This window comes from Rhinolophus hipposideros (assembly GCF_964194185.1).
Source record: "Rhinolophus hipposideros genome assembly, contig: HAP1_SCAFFOLD_204, whole genome shotgun sequence".
In the NCBI taxonomy this organism is placed as follows: domain Eukaryota; kingdom Metazoa; phylum Chordata; class Mammalia; order Chiroptera; family Rhinolophidae; genus Rhinolophus; species Rhinolophus hipposideros.
In genome coordinates, this window is record NW_027669141.1 from 4857 (window position 1) to 26384 (window position 21528).

Genomic DNA, 21528 nt, shown 5'->3' on the forward strand with positions numbered 1-21528 from the left:
ACTGGGGCCGTCTCAGCGCGAACATCTGTAGGAGGCCTCGCTGTGTGTCCTGGGCTTCTTCATCTGCACAACATGGTGGCTGGGTTTTCAGGGCGAGCTTCCCGAGAGAAAGTCAGATGGAAGCTGTATCACATTTTCTGCCGCAGGCATAGCATTCTCACAGCAGTTCTGCCCTATTCCATGCACTAGAATCCAGTTACATCCTAAGGCCAGCACATATTAAAAGGGAGGGAATTTCATGGAGAAATGTCAAGAATTTGTAGCCATGTTTTAAAAACACTACATCCATCCACTCACCTCATCTTACCAAATAAGCATTGTATCTACAGGAAAGCAGTTCTACCCAACTCAGTATCACTGAAATTCCAGCAGATTTGTTGTTATTATTGCTGTTTAGGATGTTCTTGTATATTGTGGAAAGAGAGGATTACAAGATAGCATTATCGAATTAAGACACTTTTTTGTTGTTGAAAAAATGTAGCGATCATCTCACTAAACATTCACAGTGTGAGATGTGATTTCTCCTTAACCTTGGGAATCATTTCTTCTTGAAAGCAATTCAAATTACCATGAAACATTTGTAGCTGACGGAGGCCTAACTATCTCAAGATGAGTTACTTGTAACTCCCTACAACTTTGTAAGAAATTACGGAGAGTTAAAATGGGGAACAGGTGAGAGACTATCAACTCAGAGGTGACTTACAGTCATTTTATAGAAGAAAAACATGAACCAATCATTCAGGAAATCGTAGAAAATCAAGTACAGATGTTGTGTGGCAAAGTCGATGACAATAAAGGATACATTTTTGAGTCTCCTGGTGCTTTTCTCTTTGTTCTTCATTCTGAGTAATTCAAGTTTCCACATTCTAAGACTCTACTACAGTATGGATGACATTTTATGGCAACTGAGTTTATTTCACAAGTTGATACTGGTTTGGGGTTAGACTATTCTCAGTCAACTTCCTTCGTAACCAAATCATACTATCTTACTCATTCAGAATGATGCTCTCAAAGCAAAACTGGAAACTGCATCTTGAGAATGTCTCCATCTGTGGGGTGGCCAGTTGGCTTAATGGTTAGAGCATCGTGCTGGTTCCAATCCTTGGTAACCAAGGTCGCTGGTTCGATTCCCACATGGACCAGTTAGCTACACCCTCCACAACTAGGTTGAAAACAATGGCTGGAGCTTGGAGCTGAGCCCCCAGTGGGCGGCCGGCCAGTTGGTTCAGTGGTTAGAGCGCAGTGCTCATAACACCAAGGTTGCCGGTTCGAATCCCGCATGGGTCAGTGAGCTGTACCCTCCATAACTAGTAGATTGAAGAGAACAATTTGACTTGGAGCTGAGCTGCGCATCCCACAACTAGATTGGAAACTGTTACTTGACAGGGAGCTGATGGGTTCTGGCAAAAACAGTGTTCCCCAATTATAAAAAATAAATTTGTTTTAAAAAGTTTTTTTAAAAAAAGATATCTATACCTTGTTGAAGAAAATCAATCTTAAACAGGAGTTATTATCTATGAAAGGAGTACAAATATCATGTGAAAAAGTAGAGAATAAAAAGAGTGGAGATAAAAATTATTAAACCTCAAAATTCATATAGTCACGAATGTGGTAAAAAAGAGTGAAGCAGAACACAGTAAATTCTGGGATATTGAAGACTGAGCAAGACAGGATGTAGTAGAAAAAGCTTTTTAAATCTATTTTTACAGGTTAATTCATTGATTTTTAACACGCCTTAATTCATTTTGCTGCAAATTACGTTTTCGATATGCATAGTGTATGTGATTCTTCTACTCCCCTTAACGGCAGTTGTTTTTATTTTATTTTTTTTAGATTTCTGGAACTAAGGTGGTATCTGCTTCTCCTTTTTAATATTTCAGTTCCCATCATTATTGTCACTCAGTTGATCTTTGAGATTTGTTCTTTCTGAAAAATCATTTGATTTTTAAGACCAATTGATATAAAACGAGACTATTAGGAAATAAAGAAAATAAAATGCACCATATTCTTAGATTATTAAGTCATATTGTTCAATTTTTAAAATTTAAAATTGATTCTCTTATTGGAATAGTTAGATGAGATGATTCAAAATATTTTCGTGATTCAGATCTATTTCATTCCGTATTGATGGTAAATATTTTAAACTTCAGCTTTTTTTTTTCATTTAAATTGCCCTCCAAATCATTGACTTAAAACTAAAGAATACAAATAGACTGTAATTATTCAGTTTATATTTATTTTTAAAATGTATCCTTTCTGTTGGCTTTAGGAACAAACAGCATCTCAAAAAAACGTACACCCGTTAAATGACCATGATGGCGCTTCCGTAAGTGACATGGACATACTAAGAATTAAATATCTGGAATCTGAACTCTCCAAAATGAAAACTTCTCATGAAATAGAATTGGAAGAATATGAACACCTCTACCTAGAGGAATTAAAACTTATCACATCATTGCAAAACAAACTAAACAAGTAAGTCCAAACAAAGTCAGAGAAAATCAATCGAGCTCATTAATTTGCCTCTAAAGTATAATTTTTATCCAGGCAGATTCCCGAGATTGATAGGAAATGAAAGCTTACTAAATAGTATAATTTTGGAAAATGATGTTAGTGAATAAATTACTTTTAAAATGTTAGTTAGTTCAGGACATTTGCATCTCTCCCCATTTTTGGTTTTACATGATTGTATTTTTCCTCCCGCGGTTTTCATAGAGTTAATCTGATCTACCAGTCTTTAAGCAAAGTGTTTTTGAAGCTTTATGATTTAGACAACGCTATTTTTTATAAAATTTCTTGTCAGAATTCCCCTAAATAGTTTTTAATGAGGTAACTATTTATTATAAGATAACAACTTAAACCCAAAGGGTTAAGTACTCTGCATGTTCTGGCACTTGGTACATGTACTGTCTCCATTGTGCTCTGTGTTATTATCTCTGGAGGTCGCTTTCAGACAAGCTCTTCTTTCTAGTCTTTCTGATGTCCACAAAGGCATACATGTGAAATATAGCAGAGGGTTAACAACGTAGGGGTGAGGGTAGTATAACCCAAGAAGTGGCTAAAAAGATAAGGTGGTGAGCCTGAGGGGGTGTGTGGAAGACAGAAAGGGCAGAGCCCACGCCCAGCGCCTTGGTCACAGTGTTATATTATAAGCTACATGCCTGCGGAGCGGTTTCAGTTCAGTAGGGTCACCCACCAGGCTCCCTCCTTCTCCCCCAGAGGCTGTTGTTCTACATGACACTTCAGTCCTCAGGGTAATGAGGGCGCTACCCAAGGGCGGTGACTGCAAAGGCTTGAAAATATCTTGGTGGGATTTTTAAAAAATTCTAAACTCGTTTGCTATGTACGTCTCATGGCAATCCTCAAGAATCTTATTGGTTCAGCCATTGCAGAAGGCAGCAAGTATTATCTGTGAAGCCGTGGATGTCACTGATAGCCCGTTTCCTCCCCTCCCTACTTTGAATTTCTTCTTAGTCTGGCGTCCCCATAGAAACATATGTGCTTGTTTAGGATAATTTGAAACCTATCCTTGTGCATGCTAGGTCTGCCCTGACGCATTTTCAATGTTAAAATGCTGTTTAATGGGAAATTTCTTTTACTATTTATTATGGCAGCTTGAAAAAAATGCAAGTCATTCAGGAAAAATAAAATTCAAAGCTTTGTGTTTTACAATCTTCACAGTGCTAATGAAAGACTGGCAGAGGCTAGAACCGATCTTCAGGCAAAGGAACAGCCCAAGGAGTTTCTCAGCACTGCTCTTAGGAGGGGAGTCCTTGAGCCACCATGTGTTGGAAGTTTGAATACTGAGTTACTCCTCAGTGGAAATCCTGCTCCAAGAGAAAATTTGGTGATTCCTAAGTCAACCGCACGGGCTTCAAATGACATCATGGGGTATTACTGTCCCAAGGTTAGTTATATTAGCTTCTTTCCCTTGCATTTCAGATTTCTTTCTTTTTTATTTCTTTGATATAATATTGTTTTGTTTTGTCTTATATATTCATTAGGGTGATATTGGTTAGTGAAATCATATGGGTTTCAAGTGTACATTTCCATAATACATCATGTATATATTTCACTGTGTGTTCACCATCCCGAGTCAGTTCTCCTTCCATCGCCATGTATTTGATCCCCTTTTCCCTCTTCTACCTCTCTCTCTCCCCCCTCACCCACTAAGTGTTGTCTGTGTCTATGAGTTTTTGTTTCTTTGTTTGTCGTTGATGAAATTTTGAGTTGTTTCATTGACTAATGCACACGAAGTAAAAGGCATAATATGTGTGCTAATATGCATAGAAAGGAGATAGAAATTTTACAATCTTTTTTTAAGTCCCTAGAGCTCTCATGTGTTAAGAGTTATTTATTATTATTTAATAAATGTAACTAAAGTGATACATTTAAAATGCTTGAAAATTTGCCTTTAAATTTTATTACAGATGTTAAATATCATTGCCTAATAACCAATGGTATGCTTTGAGATGCTTTGGCTTCTTAATTGGTTTTAGTTGGAGATGATTCATAAAAATTTTAAAGTTTTGTGCATCCCAGTTTTTCTTCCCCTAAGTGTAAGTGAATGATGGCCGGCCAAACACCGAACCACAAATGGATGTTTATTATTAAATGAAACAGATATAATCCTTTTTATTAATTCAGCAAACTTATAATACTGCAGAAAGATTAGTCTCTGTTTTTATGGTTAATCTTATCTTCTAACAAGAGAGTATATCCTTAATTTTTATTTTATTCATAGCACTATCTATTTCAGTGTTTTAAAATGAGTTGCTTCACAGTTGTACATATTCTAAATAGGGACATTAAGCAAATAATTGAATTTTTAAAATGAAGTTCACTTATGTCTATATGTCTTGACAGCATTTGGGTAATTGATGAGTAAGGTGGCAGTGCTAGGGAGTCTTTAAATCACAACTCGTTTTCTTCGTGTGACGTGGTTGTTAAAAATACTCATTCTTGAGTTCTTGACCAGCAGGAGTTCTGTTCGGTTCTGTTTCATAATTTCCATCTCTTTGATAAAGTTCTCCTCCGGGTCATTAATTTTACTCCTGAACTCATTGAACTGCCTGTGAGTGTTGTTATATCTCAGTGACATTCTTCATGCTGTGACTTTGTTTTGTTTTACCCTCCAAAATGTTTGTTACATTTAAGCAACATGGAGAATACAGGAAGGAAAGCACAAATCATCTGCTCGGGAGAAAAAACCGAGAGTGGTTAGATGGGTGTGTGGGAGGGGGTTGGGGATAAGGGGAAAGGTGAAGGGATTTGGAAGCAGCTGGTAACCACAAGATGGCCTCAGGGTTTTTCTTTTGAAAATTAATTTGGGGAAGGTATTCTATAATGTTGTAAAGATTTTGTTGGGTATCCGATGGACATGCGTCCTATTTGGGAGACCACCTCAGGGATACTGTGGATACCTGATCATGGCATTGTACATCAGAAGCTAAACATTAATGAATGCCAACTATAATTTTATATATATAATGTGATGGTTCAGTGTGAGGTCGGAGGGATAGTGAATGGGGGCAGGGGGGTTCACAGTATGAGGGATATAAATGATGAACGTCTAAGTATTACCTTGTTTTGTACACCTGAAACTAATAAATAAATTAATTAATTAAAAAAAAAAAGAAATAAAAAATATTCCAATCCAAAAAAAAAAAAAAAAAAAAAAAAACAAATCATCTGCTCGGAACAATTGGTCTAATTTATATGCAGCATACAATATAGAAAATTAGTTTAAACCGGTTAGTAGAGGTCAAATTGAGGAGGGCTTTAAGTGAGTTTGATTTTTTTTTCTCTAGGCAGCAGTAGGCATAAAAAGGATAATGAAATAATAATTCTTTCATGGGGGAGTATATAATATGTGGCAGAGAGTCTGTTATCTCCTTTGTATTTGAAAAATTAAGTGAAGTATAATGTATGTCGTTAGTTTCAGGTGAACAAGCTTTTCCTGGTTCGTGCTACTCTTTGGCCCTAGAAGTAAATACTGTAAGTCTTTTGACTATTGACATATAGTATTTTATATAATATAGTATATAATATACTCAGCTTCTTGCTGGGGCTACAGCTGAAAATAGTTCAGCCCTGTTTCTCTTTGGCCATGACTCGACTGTGTTGAACTGGGTTATTTTAAGCTGAGGGCCAGATTGCTGATTGACAGGTGTTATATATGTGCCTGAAAGTCATCAAGAAGTGCTATTTTTTTTGGTTTGTTTGTTTCACTGTGCAGAAACTAGTTCTGGGTGTCTTCTTTTTTTTCAGTGAATGAGTATTATTATTTTTAACTCTTTTTTATTATTAGTTTCAGGTGTACAAAACAATGTAATAGTTACACATTTATAATTTGTATGCCTCACATAATGATGACCCCTCTCCACTCATCAACGACCCCTCTGACATCACATACAGCCATTACATTTCTACTGCCTCTATCCCTCAGGCTGTACTCTACTTCTTGTAAACATATATATACATACATGTATATGTGTGTGTGTGTATAACAATTGTAGTTAACATTAACATTCATTATTGTTCAGCTTCAGCTTCCGGTGTACAGTGCAGTTGTCAGGCATCTACATCATCTCTGAGGTGCTCTCCCTAATGAGACAAGTGTAATCAGATACCCTACAAAATCTTTACATTATTGATTACATTCACCAAATTGACTTTCGTATCCCCATGGCAATCTTGGGGTTATCGATTGTGCTTTGTAATCCCCTCACCTTCCCCCTTATTCCCACCCCCCTCCCATCTAGCAACCTTCAGTTTTTCCTCTGTCTCTGAGACTGTTTCTGATTAGTTCACTCATTTATTGTTTTCTTTAGATTCCACATATAAGTGAGATCATAAGGTATTTGTCTTTCTCTGTCTGACTTATTTCACTTAACGTAATGTTCTCTAGGTCCATCCATATTGTTGCAAATGGTAAGATTTCCTTCTTCTTTATGGCTGCGTAATACTCCATTGTATAAATGCACCACAGTTTCTTAATCCAGTCCTCTACCGATGGGCATTTTGATTGTTTCCATGTCTTGGCTATTGTGTATAGAGCTGCAATAAACATAGGGGTGCATACATTTTTTTGAATTAGAGTTTTGGATTTCTCCGGATCCATGCCTAGGAGTGGAATTGCTGGGTCATAAGGTAGTTCCAGTCTCAGATTTTTGAGATACCTCCATACTGTTTTCCATAGTGGTTGCACCAATCTGCAATCCCACCAACAGTGCACAAGGGTTCCCTTTTCTCCACATCCTCGCCAGCGCTTGTTGTTTGTTGATCTGTTGACGATAACCATTTTGACTGGGGTGAGGTGGTATCTCATTGTGGTTTTTATTTGCATTTCTCTGATGGTTATTGAGGTTGAGCCTTTCTTCATATGTCTGTTTGCCATCTGTATGTCCTCTTTAGAAAAATGTCTCCTCATGTCCTCTGCCCATTTTTTAATTGGGTTGATTGTTTTTTGGAGCTGAGTTGCGTGAGTTTTTTAATAAAGTTTGGATATATCAATGGCAGATATCTTCTCCCATTCAGTAGGACCCTTTTTTGTTTTAATGATGGTTTCTTTACTGTGAAAAAAATGTTTAGTTTGATGTAATCCCATATGTTTATTTTTTCTGTTACTTCCCTTGCCCAAGGGGATGTATCAGTAAAAATCTTACTCCGGGTAATATATGTAAAGTTGCTTCCTATATTGTCTTCTAGGAGTTTTATGGTATCAGATGTTACATTTAAGTTTTTGACCCATTTTCAATTTATTCTTGTATATGGTGTAAGGAGGTGGTCCAGCTTCATCTTTTTGCATGTGTCTGTCCAGGTTTCCCAGCACCATTTATTGAAAAGACTGTCTTTACCTCACCGTAAATTCTTGCTTCCATTGTCGTAGATTAAATGGCCATATAGGCGTGGATTTATTTTTGTTCCGCTTGTGTGTTCACTGTTAACTTGTCTTCTGAGTCGCTGATTCGATTCTCTGACTCATCTAACCCACTGGTAATTCCTTCAAGCGTGTGCTTTATTTCACTTGTTGTATTCTTTAGTTCTAACTGGTTGTTCATTATGATTTCTCTATCCTTCTTTATGTCGTCACTAAGCTCTTTAAACATTCTTATCGTCAGTGTTCTGAACTCTGTCTCTGATAGATTGGTTACCTCTATTTCATTTGGTTCCAATTCTGGAGGTTTCTTCTGTTCTTTTATTTGGGACATGTTTCTTTGTTTCCCCATTCTGGTTGACTCTCCATGTTTGCTTCGATGTATTAGGTAGATCCCCTAGGATTCTCGGTCTTTGCTGGGTTATCTTATGTAGTGTGTGTCCTTTATATCTGACTTGCACCACTTCCCTATTCTCCTGTGCGTGTGCTCCAAAGGTGACCCTGGTGTTGTGTATATTGTCCTGTGTAAAGTTGAACTTTCATTGCTTTTGGCTGGTCAGTAGGTGGGGTTGATCCTAGGCTGCCTAGTTGTGAGACTTAGCTCTGCCCTCGGTGGATGATCTGCTGCGTGAGGGTTGACCACTCCAATTAGACTTGGCCTCTATGGGCTCTTGTGCCTGTAGAGAATTCCCTCTGGGTGTGTCACTTGTAGGTCAAACCCAATAATACTCTGGTTGGGTCTGGAGTTGGTGTCAGGAGGTGTTGAATCTTGTGACTCTTGGGCTGGGCCCTGGTGTAGGGCAATTTCAGAACAAAGCCAATCACCAAGCACAACAGCAACAACAAAGTCAAAACCAAATACACTCACGTGTGAAAACAACCAGTAACCCACACTCAACACAGGCAAAAATATCAAAGATACAAAAACAAAACAAAACAAAAAACGCAGCGCCAGTCTTGGCTTAAGCCCACCAAGTAATCTCCAGGCCGTCCTCTGCTGTACCAGAGAGTCCTCTGTGTATTGTTCAGGCAGAGCCGGTCACCTGGTGCCCAGAGTGACCCTGGGACGGCAGATGTAGATGAGTGGGGCTATCGGGTCTGGATGGTAGTTTCTACAAAGTCAGTGCAGTTTCTGCTCTTGCCTGCACATATGCGCACTGAGAGTAACACAACCAGCCCTGTGCCCAGGTCTCCTGAGTCTTAGGTCACTCCTTCCGTGTGTGTGTGTGTGCGTGCGTGCATGTGTGCGTGTGTGGTGGGAGATTTCTGAGCTGCTGAACGCCCAGAGCTGCGACTGCTGCCTACTGCTAACCCCTGGGCATGTCTCCACAGTTGTAATTGCCCTGCCCTGGGCAGGTCAGAGAAGGTGGGGACTGGGGATGGAGGAGTCTTCTCTCTCTCAGCCCAGCAGTGTCACACACTTCCCAGCTTCTTCCCTGGGTTGCAGTAGCTACAAACCGGGTCCTCCCAGATCCTGAGCACTATGGGTCCTCTGTAATCTGACACTACTCCTCAGATCAGGGGCCAGCGTGAGTCTCTGGAAGGGTGGGGGTAGGATTGGGAGAGTCGGGGGAGGGGCCCAGGTATGGTGTTTACTTCCTTTGTCCTACCTAGGGCCCAGCTGGAGGTCTCAGCTGAGGTGACTGCCTCAAACTCTGATATGCTGCTCTCTGGGCAGGGAGATGAGCTGTGGGACACAGGGAAAGAGCCCACCTCCTGGCTCTTGTGGTCTCTGTTCTGTCCTGGGACCACCTGCACCTCCGCAGCCATGGATGCGGGCCACGTCTCCCTTCCCACTTCCCCTGCTCGCCCAGTTTGCCCACCTTCAAGTCATCCTCCTACAAGTCTCTTAGCTGTTCTGTGTGATGAGCAGAGAGCATGACTGCTGTTTTGAAATCTCGGTCACAGAGATCACAATCTTCCGTAACTTTGACTTGGTTTCTGGAGAAGTGTCATCTTCTCTCAGTGTTAACCATGTCACCTTGCTTCTTCATGCTGCTGAGTGGCTTGTTCCTCTACAGGCACATTTGAAGTAGTGAATACTTTCTTATGTAGGTACATTTCGATTTGAACAATTAAACAGGTATATAGTTAGAGGTCTTTCTTTTGTTTTCAGTAGATGGTACAAGAGTGTAGTTTCTGTTTTCTCCCACAGGTGCTCCTTGAGTATGGGGGATCCAGGGGCGGGGGCTTAGCTGTGGGTGTGGGAGTCCAAGCCTGGGTGACCAGGGAGATGGGTGTTGCAACTGCATCCAGGTCTCCAGGGTCTCTGGTCACCACCACCAAGCAGGTGGGGGAAGTGGGTGGTTGAGGGGAGCGTGTTCTTGAGCCCGCTGAGCTGCTACCTGGTTCCCTATGTCTACTGGTAGCACTGTGTGTGGTCGTGAGACTGGAGAATTGTTTCTGCTGCTGCTACTGGTCCCTGATGGTGCCAGCACTGCTGCATCTGGAGAGGGGTGGGGAGATGCTGCTGGTGCCCCACTTAGCCTCCCCTGGGCAGTGATGTGGGAGCTGCACCCCGTCCCCTCCACCACCACTGCCTTTGCTGGGGCTTCAGGCTCAGCCTTGTCCCCCTGGAACTGCAGCTGTGGGCTGTCCCTGTGCTTTCCTCCATCCTGCCTCCCTTTCACATCCAGTGCACCCTCCTTCCCTTTTACAGATGCGTGGTGTTTTAAGGAATCGTAGTGTGTTGAGCAGAAGATCCTTTCTTGGGCTATAGATGCCCGATGAGTTGTAGATATCGTGGAGATAGAAAGGGGTTGTCTCTCTTGACATGATGTTTACATCATTCCAAAGAATATCCATTTTGATCAATGCAGGGTGGTTTGTGGTTTTGATGGTGTTTTGTGGCCTCCTTTTTTTTTTTTCAGTTTTATTTTATTTTTACATCCCTCACAACGTGAACCCCCCTCCCCCCATCCACCACCACCCCGACCTCACACCGAGCCATCACATTATACACATAAATTTATAGTTGGCATTCATTAATGTCCAGTCTCTGGTGTACAATGCCATGACCAAGCATCCACCGCATCCCTGAGGTGGTCTCCCAAACAGGACACATGTCCATCGGACACCCAACAAAATCCCCAAACACTATTGAGTAAGTTCCCCAAAGTAATTCTCAAAAGACCCTGAGGCCATCCTGTGGTCACCAACCGCCCCCCAATCCCTTCACCCTTCCCCCCATCTCCAACCCCCTCCCACATCTAACAACTGTGGCCTTCTTAATGCAGAGAAACATAGCACAGGCCTGTGCTAAATGGGGCTCCAACCTTGTGTTTTCATTTAGCTTCCCCTTAATAAATCATAGGAGAACAAAGCCAAGGATTTTCGGACAGCCCTTCGGCTAAATGGAGTCCAAGTCCTTCAAAGTGGTGAACCTGGAGGAAGGACTGGGTACAAAAAGAAAGTGAATGGCCAACGCTTCTGTAAATTCTTAAGCATGATGCACAATTAAAATGTTCTCAGTGGTTTCACCACAGAAATCAGAAGATGAAAGAGTGTAAAGGCAGAAGCAATGAGAGAGAATATGCTTGTGGACATTTTTCCTTTAATTATTTTTTGGTAGGAAAGAGGTGTTTAGTTTTCAGTATTTCCTCATAAATTGGAAAATTGTTTATGTTAAAGTCAATGCCCTCATTCCAAGGCCAACGTTGTTCCCTTGTGAGGCGTTGGGTTGCCCAATCATGCAAGGCTGAATAAGAGATGGAAAAGCCCCACTCTGTCAAGATCCAGAGATAAGTGTCCCAAATCACTAGGGAACACTGGAAAGACTTCTGATGCAGTTGTGATGATGTGAGGTTGGACACAAGTGCACTAGATGGTAAAGAGAAATCTGTTTTGTGTTTCCAATTTCGCTATACTTAACCCCCACCATGAATAATACCTGTGTTGGTTTATATTGGTCAGCCAAATTTGATTCTGAGGAAAAGACAAGTCATTTTAAGGAAGAATTTCCTCAACTTGAGTTTGCTTTCTTTAACTCATGATTTTCTCCTTCAAGTTCCCTTTTCTGTGTTTAGAAATGTTTATGCTTTATAAATTGAGTGTGTTTGACTACTGCTAATAGGACTTGTGATGTTAATCTGTCTTTATTTTTAATAATGACTTTAAAGATAATACTTGAGTTAGAAAGCTACTATTTTGTTTCTCATGCTTTAACATTATTGAGCTACATGACAAAGTTTTGCATATTCATTTTCTTTGAGTTGTACTCAGAAATTGATGGAATTTTCCGGAATATGAGGTAGTAGCTGGCATAGCAGGCTAGCCTCAATAGGGAGACTTATCCCATTCCTGGCCCGCAGCTCCTTGGTTTGGTGACCTCAGGTGACCTATATAATCTCTGTGAGTCTTGGTTGCCTCTTATGCAAAATTAGGGACTTTCACTAAATCAGTGACTTTCAGACCTGAAAAATATTCTTTTTATCAAAGAATAGTACCGTTCTTTGAGAAAATTTTTTTTGTGTAATTACTGTGTTTACCCAAAAATAAGACCTAGCCGGACAATCAGCTCTAATGTGTCTTTTGGAACAAAAATTAATGTAAGATCCGGTCACATCACGTCACATCATATCATATGTCATACGCGGTCTTATATCATAGTAAAATAAGACCGGGTCTTAATTAATTTTTGTTCCAAAATGCATTAGAGCTGATTGTCTAGCTAGGTCTTATTTTCGGGGAAACACGGTATATAAAAACAGAGACCAAGGGTGGCCACATGCCTCAGTTGGTTAGAGTGCAAGTTCTTAACAACAAGGTTGTGGGTTCGATTCCCACATGAGCCAGTGAACTGCGCCCTCCACCGCTAGATTGAAAACAATGGCTTGAACTTGGAGATGAACCATGGTGGGCAGCCGGTTGGCCCAGTGGTTGGAGCACTGTGCTCATAACACCAAGGTTGACAGTTCCATTCCCACATAGACCCGTGAGAAGCAATGGGTTGAGCTTGGAATTGGGCTGCTGGTGGGGAGCCTGTTGGCTCAGTGGTTGGAGCGAGGTGCCCATAACACCAAGGTAACCGGTTCAAGTCCCACATTGGCCAGTGAGATGCACCATCCACAACTAGATTGAAAAAAAGAACAATTTGACATCCTGGAAAAGCAAACTGTTCCTCAGTAGTCCCCAATTAACACAAAACAAACCAAAGCAGAGACGTGTAGAGCTACCTAGCTAAAGGAGGGATGCAGACTCCTAAGCTGTGCTATCCTGTGGGTGTCCCCAGTGGAACCTGAGCTTTCTCCGAGACGTAGTCTAGTAAGAACTGCCAGTAATGAGAAAATCCTTCTAGTTGAAATCCTTTGAATTAAAGTTTGCTGATACATTTTTTTGTGTATAATTTTCTCACCTTTCTATATATTTGATAAATGGAAAAGTATAATAAGACTGCAGATATGTTGTCCTTATTAATGTTGGACTTCAAGCTACTTCCACCATCTGAACACACTCCTCACCTAGAAATAAACATACCGTGTTTCCCAAAAATAAGACATAGCTGGACCATCATCTCTAATGTGTCTTTTGGAGCAAAAATTAGTATAAGACCTGGTCTGATATTATTTTATATTACATAAGACCCATTCTTATATTATGTTAAAATAAGACCGGGTCTTATATTAATTTTTGCTCCAAAAGTCGCATTAGAGCTGATGGTCCAGCTACATCTTATTTTCAGGGAAACACGACAGAAAGTGCTGAAGTAAATATTTAAGAAAAGAGCTGTTTTGGGGGAAAATAATAACGCTACATTGGTAGTTCCTTAATTCAAGTCGTGTAAAAATGTGATTTACATTTTATATTGTTGATTAACAATAACTTAAAACTGTTTCATGAAAGTCCTCTCCCTTCCTATGGTATTTAGTTATTGATTTTACACGGCCTGTCTGGTGATGTTGTTGTCACATTATTCACGTTATAAGCCCTTTCTATCAAGCCATTCACAAAAAAAAGTGTTATGCAAATATTGGAAAACAAATTTGTCTTCCCCTGTCGGTGCCTGCCGACGAGAAGAAGAGTCCCTGAAGTGGGGAGTGAGGATTGAGAAAAAATAGAAGAGAGACAAAGATGGGATCGGGAGGGCAGGCAATTCTAAGTAGACTGCCGCAGTTCTAAGTAGACTGCTTCAGATCTAAGTAGAATGCCTCAGCTCAAGTTTATTTTTGCAGCTTATATACTCTGGGCATCAAAAAGTAACAGAACTGTCTGCCATCTAGTAGTTACAATAAAGGTAATACACAAGGGCCTGTTTTTTGGCCAGCTCCACACTTCCTGACCTTGTCTAGTTCTGTGTTCTCAAAGTAGCAAGTTTTGCCTTGCTGGGAGCACAAACCACTCAAGGAAGTCAAAGGTTCAACATTTCACAAAACAACACCTGCTAGCACTTTAGCACGGTTTCCCACATTCCCCCTAAATTTGTACAAGGATTGGCTGTCACATTGTTGTCACCATAGTGTCTATTAGTTTCTGGATATTATTTTAAGCACTACTTTGGACATTTTGTGAGAGGATAGCTTTCAGAAGAAAGGTTTCAGTAAGACCACTCTAGACTGGGACACTTGTAATATAGTTTGAAATACTCCCACACATTTCATAATTAAATAGACTATAACTACAGCTATTTTAGTGTTTCGAAAATTGGACCTGATTTCTAAGGAACAAAGTCACATTTAAAAATTATATATTATTTTTTGTTTCTAACTCTACAAAGTCATAAATGAGAAAGTAAATTTGAAAACTGGCTCTAGGTCATACTTTATTCAAGCAGCTTTTCGGAAATCTTTCTGTGCATACGAATACGGTAATGTTTCAGTCATAGACTGCAAAATCGTTTTGGTTATTGTTTCTGTCAGTAGAATTTTCACATGACGGCACAGTACCACTTTCATCATTTTATGTCTTTAAGGTTCTATGCTGAAAAATGAAGAGCCTAGAATACACCTTAAGATTACTTTTCTAGAAGTGCAAGAATGGAAAGCTCATTTTAAGGAAAAGTCCATTAAAGTAAAAACAAAGAACAAGAAACATTTATAAAGGACAATTTTTCTAAAAATTGCAAAGTAATGCATTCAGTGTAAAATATGACTTGACTTGTTTAAACTTCATTGTACCAATCAAATCAAACGTCACTCTTTTGAAATTATGTATCTTAGGTAGACCAATATCAATTGCACTGTTGGTCAGATTAATCTAAATAGCATCTCATATAGATGGTCTCTATTATGTACAATCAAAATAAGCAGTAATTTATGTTATTCATTTTTAAACTTTTTTGTATTTATATAAATCATACGTTAAGTCTATTCTCTAAAGGCATTATTTAAAGAGCACATTTCATAAGATATATCATTTCTACAATAAAGTCTCTTGTTTACCTTAAATGCTATAATAAGATTTGATTTATTTCAGTCGCTGCTGGAGTACCAGGAAAAAAAAACTAAAGAACTATACAAAGACGGTATGTTGCCAAAATGTATTAATTCAAGTTAGATATCATTGATTTCTGGAATAAAATGTAAATATTAAATGGCATCCCTTTCCATGTTCTGATAATAGATACTACATTAAATATTTTCTTGGCCTTAGCAAATAAAAAAGGTGAAAGCATAAACATTCATAGTAAAGACAAGGTCATATGAGTAATATCTCAAGAGTCTATGTATCTCTTTTTATTTCTGGCCTGTCCCCTTCCTTTCTTCTGCCATCCCTATGGAACTTTCCACCTGCACGTTGAAAACGGGGCTTCATCAACTTTTATGTTTTTGCCAGTGATATGAGGCCCAATAACCAGACTTATCTAGTGATACTTAAGCAATTACTGTTCATATATGGTGTTTCCCCGAAAATAAGACCTAACCGGAAAATAATACCTAATGTGTCTTTGGGAGCAAAAATGAATATAAGACCCGGTCTTATTTTTGGGGAAATACGGTACCTCCTAGAAGGGCCAAGCTACCATATTTCCCCGAAAATAAGACCAGGTCTTATATTAATTATAGCTCCAAAAGACGCATTAGGGCTTAATTTCTGGTTAGTCTTATTTTTGGAGGAAACACTGTAGCTGTCACCTGATGGGTGACATTTAAATCTCCAGTCATTTACTTTGTCATTAGTTTACCATGTACCCTCAGGAGAAACTCCACATTGCTTTGCATGGAATGAAAACACCCAAATCAATGTAGTTCTCACCAAACATCTCAGCCTATATCTTGCTACCAACCCTCGTTTGCCCCTTTGCTCTAGCATCTAGCTAAACCAGACTACTTCTCGTTCCGTAGTCTTCTCCCCCACACTAGTCTTCGCATCTGCGTCTTCCCTCTCTCTGGCATCCTCTGTCCTTGTCCTTCAGGCATCAACATCCATGTCACCTCCACCAGAGAGCAGACAATCAATACTGGGATGTCCCTTTTGTGGGTCCCACTTGCGTCCTGTTGTGCATTTGTATGGTATAGGGGCCTCTGAATGGAAATTGCCTGTTCATCTGTTCCTTCAGCTTATAGTAGATGATGGGTCAGGGCTGGACCGTGTCATCTTCGTCTTGTAACTTCAGTGCTTGTCGTACGACCTTGTTTATAAATGAATGAAGGATGAGACAACCAGAAGCTCTGATACTTGGCCACAATAGCAGTCAAGTCAGTGTGCAGCCGTGGGCAAACTGTATTGAATATGATCTCCTGTTGTGAGCTGTGGCCTCATCTAGAGGTTTTCTCATTCTTCTTAACACTTATACTTAGTTGTATTTTAAAGAACACAATTCTGTCTTTTTCTTTCCAGCTCCTGCTGAATTTGAATCTGAATGCAACCGAAAATTTCCTCCATCACCTATTAATGATCTACTTGAGAATATAAAACTAGAAATCGTCTACAATGTGAAAAAAAAGTATAAGCTCTAAAATATAAATAGTACAAGTGTATTTACTGGGCTGTTTAAACAACATGTTAATTGTATCCCAAAATATATGGCATGTGAAATCCTTATTACAGGAAAATATTTTTGTATCATATGTTGTGGGGACAGAGCCTGTGGGGACAAAACCCCAAAAAACAGTTTCCAGGCTCTCGGCCTCACATAGAAAGGTGCTGGCTCGGGTAGTAAATGGCCATAAACTGTGATCAGATGCCAGCAGCTGTGGCTAGTTGGCCGTCAGCTGTAACCCGTAAGCCATTGGCCACTAATATAACGGCTGTGGCTATGCTAGCAAAAAGGAATGGGGGCTAGCAAGAAGATGGTGGCTGGCAAGCGCGGACTGCTGTTAGGCAGATTATGTAGATCCTACTTCCTGTGTCTCCAGCCCAGCCGCCAGCGAGAATATATTGGTTTGACTCCCCTATCTATGGCTCCGTGGGTGTTCCTTTTTGGCCTTACCGTGTCCTGCGTTCTTGGGCGGGGAGCGGGAGCTGAGACCCTGCACGACAAATGGCGCAGCGAGCAGGGTCCACCGCGTGACACATGGCGTAGTCGGCAGGATACGGTGCTGGCCAAAGCTCTCCGAAGTGCAGTGGAGCAGTTTGTGCGTATGAAAGCTCAGTCTGAGGAAGACCAGGAGGAGCAGCTGCCGGAGAGCTCGATTTCCGTGGAGCGGTGGGAAGATGTGGATGGTTCCCCAACCAGCAGAGGCCGGAGAAAGCGGAGAAAGCGAAGGTTGTTGCGGCCCTGTGGGCTGGGAACTGCTTGCTGACGCAGCCTGGATGCGGGACTTGTCCCAGGAGGAAACGCTTGCTGAGTCCTCATTGTGAGATGAGGGTGAGGTCAAGGTCATCCCTCATCCCCAGGACAGCCCTGGCGAATGACTATGGACTATGAGGAATTGCCTTCTATCCCTGATTTAATGGACGCTTGACTGTTTGGGAACATACCATCATGTAGTGGGACTGGCGGATGTTTGCTTTTGTGTCTTGACTGGCCACCATTGATAATATGTAAGCACCTTGATGTGAGCCACTGTTGTTCCAGCACGGTACCCCGAGAGGCCCAGAGAGAGAGTGGCAGTGCCCTGAGAGCCCTGGCTGTGTCCAGGAAGTCTGGCTGTGCCCAGAGAGAGTGGCAGTGCCCTGAGGCCCTGGCTGTGTCCAGGAAGTCTGGCTGTGTCCAGGAAGTCTGGCTGTGTCCAGAGAGTGGCAGTGTCCTGAGAGGCCCTGGCTGAGTCCAGGAAGTCTGGCTGTGCCCAGAGAGAGTGGCAGTGCCCTGTGAGCCCTGGCTGTGTCCAGGAAGTCTGGCTGTGCCCAGAGAGAGTGGCAGTGCCCTGAGAGGCCCTGGCTGTGTCCAGGAAGTCTGGCTGTGCCCAGAGAGAGTGGCAGTGCCCTGAGAAAAGCTGGCTGTGCCCGGGGAAACAGGTGGTACCCTAAGAAGCCCAGGATGTCTGGCTGTGCCCAGAAGTACTGGGGTGGTGCCCTGAGAAACCCTGGCTGTGCCCGGGGAGACTGGTGGTACCTTAAGAAGCCCAGGAAGTCTGGCTGTGCCCAGAAGTACTGGTGGTGCCCTGAGAAACCCTGGCTGTGCTCAGAGAGCCTGGCTGTGTCCAGGATATTGCATTCACCTCCAGGCTCCTCGCACAGGGACCATCGCGGAAGACACTTGTCGCGTAGATTGTGAGGCGAGAACCTGTAGGGGTGGAGTGTGGGGACAAAACCCCAAAAAACAGTTTCCAGGCTCTCGGCCTCACATAGAAAGGTGCTGGCTCGGGTAGTAAATGGCCATAAACTGTGATCAGATGCCAGCAGCTGTGGCTAGTTGGCCATCAGCTGTAACCCGTAAGCCATTGGCCACTAATATAACGGCTGTGGCTATGCTAGCAAAAAGGAATAGGGGCTAGCAAGAAGATGGTGGCTGGCAAGCGCGGACTGCTGTTAGGCAGATTATGTAGATCCTACTTCCTGTGTCTCCAGCCCAGCCGCCAGCGAGAATATATTGGTTTGACTCCCCTATCTATGGCTCCGTGGGTGTTCCTTTTTGGCCTTACCGTGTCCTGCGTTCTTGGGCGGGGAGCGGGAGCTGAGACCCTGCACGACAAATGGCGCAGCGAGCAGGGTACCCCGCACGACAGAGCCCCAGAGAGCAGTTTCCAGGCTCTCGGCCTCACGTGGAGGGGTGCTGGCTCAGGTAGTAGATGGCCATCAACTGTGGTTGGATGGCCGTCAGCTGTGACTAGTTGGCCGTCAGCTGTAACCAGTGAGCCACTGGCCACTAATATAACTGCTGTGGCTACACTAACTGTCGGTGCCTGCCGACGAGACGAACAGTCCCTGAAGTGGGGAGTGAGGATTGAGAAAAAAGAAGAGAGACAAAGATGGGATCGGGAGGGCAGGCAATTCTAAGTAGACTGCCGCAGTTCTAAGTAGAATGCCTCAGCCCAAGTTTATTTTTGCAGCTTATATACTCTGGGCATCAAAAAGTAACAGAACTGTCTGCAATCTAGTAGTTACAATAAAGGTAATACACAAGGGCCTGTTTTTTGGCCAGCTCCACACTTCCTGACCTAGTCTGGTTCTGTGTTCTCAGAGTAGCAAGTTTTGCCTCGCTGGGAGCACAAACCACTCAAGGAAGTCAAAGGTTCAACATTTCACAAAACAACACCTGCTAGCACTTCAGCACGGTTTCCCACAGGTCCCCCTTTTTTATATAAAATTAACACAAGGGTTGCGCCTGGCTTAGGTGGTTGGTACAGATATGTCCATTTACCCGTCATAGGAGACCATCCCTCTAGCGAACGGTTCCTGTCTTAGGTTATGTACATTCTTACCAAATCCTTACCCATCTTTGGCTGCCGACCCATTGTAGGGGCTTTATACACGGGTGTCAGCGACACGGTGGACCTGGGCAGATAATCTCAACTCATGAACCTTTGTTTGGAGATCGATGAAGCCCTTGAGTATTACCTTTCTGAGCAACGGAGTAAACCACATGAATAGAGGAACACCAACAAAGATTATTACAAAAGGCAGTAGCAAATGGAACAGAGCTAGAAAGGAGGGGAATTCTCCTCTGAGGTCCGAGTACCAAGGACCTGAAATGTTAACAGGTACCATAACGAAAGAGGGTCGGTGGAGAACTACAGCTCTACTTTTGTCATTTGACCAATTGATGCTATTACTTAGGTTACACTGTATACAAGATACATTAAACTGGACCCTGTCAATATGGGTGATGTTAAAATTTCCAATCATAAGCACATATGGAGCCTTGACACAAGCAGTGGTATTGCCTTCTACCTTGCCTCGTCCCTCGTCCATACTCATAGTCACTGTATCCACTGCTCCCACTAGTTTCCAAATATGTCTTTGGGGCCGGGAGGTATACCATAATCCCACAACCACTCCAGTCTTAGTCCCGTGTTGGACATCAGCACCTGTGTCATGGCCTCCGGACCATCTATAACAGCTTGATTAAACCCAGGGACACTATATTCCCCGGGTTCTTTATAACATTGTCTCCAAAGGATGGATCTGCTATTTTTTCTGTTCTCCTCACTGCAAGGATCATGGGCTTGTGGTGGAGGTGGGTTTTTATCCCTGATGTTTTTCCATCCTGCTGGCTGATGGAATGTGACACTCTGTCCTAGGTTGTCTCCGTGAATTGTCTGGCTGCCCACACGGAAACATCCAGTAACGCTGACATTATCGCGAAGCATATGAGGAGTCCTATGCCCAAGCCGCTATGATTGAATCCAACAGCTTGTAGGACGGCAGGAGCGAATGGATGTCCTAACAGCCTAGTGTCATTTGTCCCACCAATGACTTCAGGCCCGTTCCACACAGTGGGGTGTAGCATGGGAGGGTCAGGAACATATGCCCAGTATGTCTCACCCTGAGGCATCTGCGCAACCAGCAGGATCTCGAAGACGCTCATCAGCAAGCCACACCAACCTCTCAGGCAGCCACCGCGCACCTCCATTGTCCTGTGAATAAACACAAACATGCCCTCGTCCCCAAATTAGGACTGGGTCTGGCCCATGCCACTGGTTAGTAACTGGATCCTGCCATCTCACTTGGGCATAATCTTGTTGAGTGTTAGGATGCCAGAAGCGATCTGCGGCAGATCTGCCACGCGCATCCAGGTTTAAAAAATTTAGAACAAAGAGTGTGATTAAGGATTGTATGTGGGGAGACAGGGTAGACTCTAACGCCGCTGCCACACATTCTTGACATAGAGTAGGGCTATTAGCCATACCTTGAGGCAGCACCAGCCATTGATATCTCTTCATAGGTTCTTGTAAGTTACTTAAAGCAAACCTTTTACAATCCTTGGGGCACAATGGTATGGTATAAAAACAATCCTTTAAAGCCAGGATTCTCTTATATGTGTTTTGGGGTATAGCAGAAGGATTAGGCAATCCCGGTTGTAAAGCCCCCATGAGCTCCATAGTCTCATTTATTTTTCTCAAATCTTGTAACAACCTCCATTTACCTGATTTTTTCTTAATTACAAATATGGGAGAGTTCCATGGAGAGTTAGAAAGTGCTGTATGTCCCTTATCGAGTTGCTCCTGTTCCAGCAACCTTCCAGCCTGTATCTTTTCTGATGATAGGGGCCACTGTTCTACCCAAACAGGTGTGTCGCTTTTCCAAGTGATAGCATCTGCATGGGGTACAGGAGGAGTAGTGACCCCCGTTAAAAATATCCCAAGCCAGCTCTCTGTGGTAAGGGCGAG

General features: G+C 42.2%; 1 protein-coding gene across 4 annotated transcripts in view; it reads left to right on the forward strand.

The window, feature by feature from the left end:
- Positions 1-3170: 3170 nt before the first annotated feature.
- The window catches only part of LOC308495670 (ankyrin repeat domain-containing protein 26-like), a 67674-nt gene continuing 49316 nt past the window's right edge, over positions 3171-21528 (forward strand). The window contains exons 1-3 of one of the 4 annotated variants that reach the window (XR_013993026.1): positions 3171-3254; positions 3682-3907; positions 16655-18804. Coding sequence is in view for 1 of the 4 variants with exons in the window: in XM_081080643.1 (XP_080936769.1) it covers positions 3235-3254; positions 3682-3907 (246 nt within the window). In the remaining 3 variants the exon portion in view is untranslated. Of the gene's footprint in view, positions 3255-3453; positions 3908-16654; positions 18805-21528 lie in introns of those variants that run through there. The other 3 variants (XR_013993025.1, XM_081080643.1, XR_013993027.1) reach the window with 3 other exon arrangements.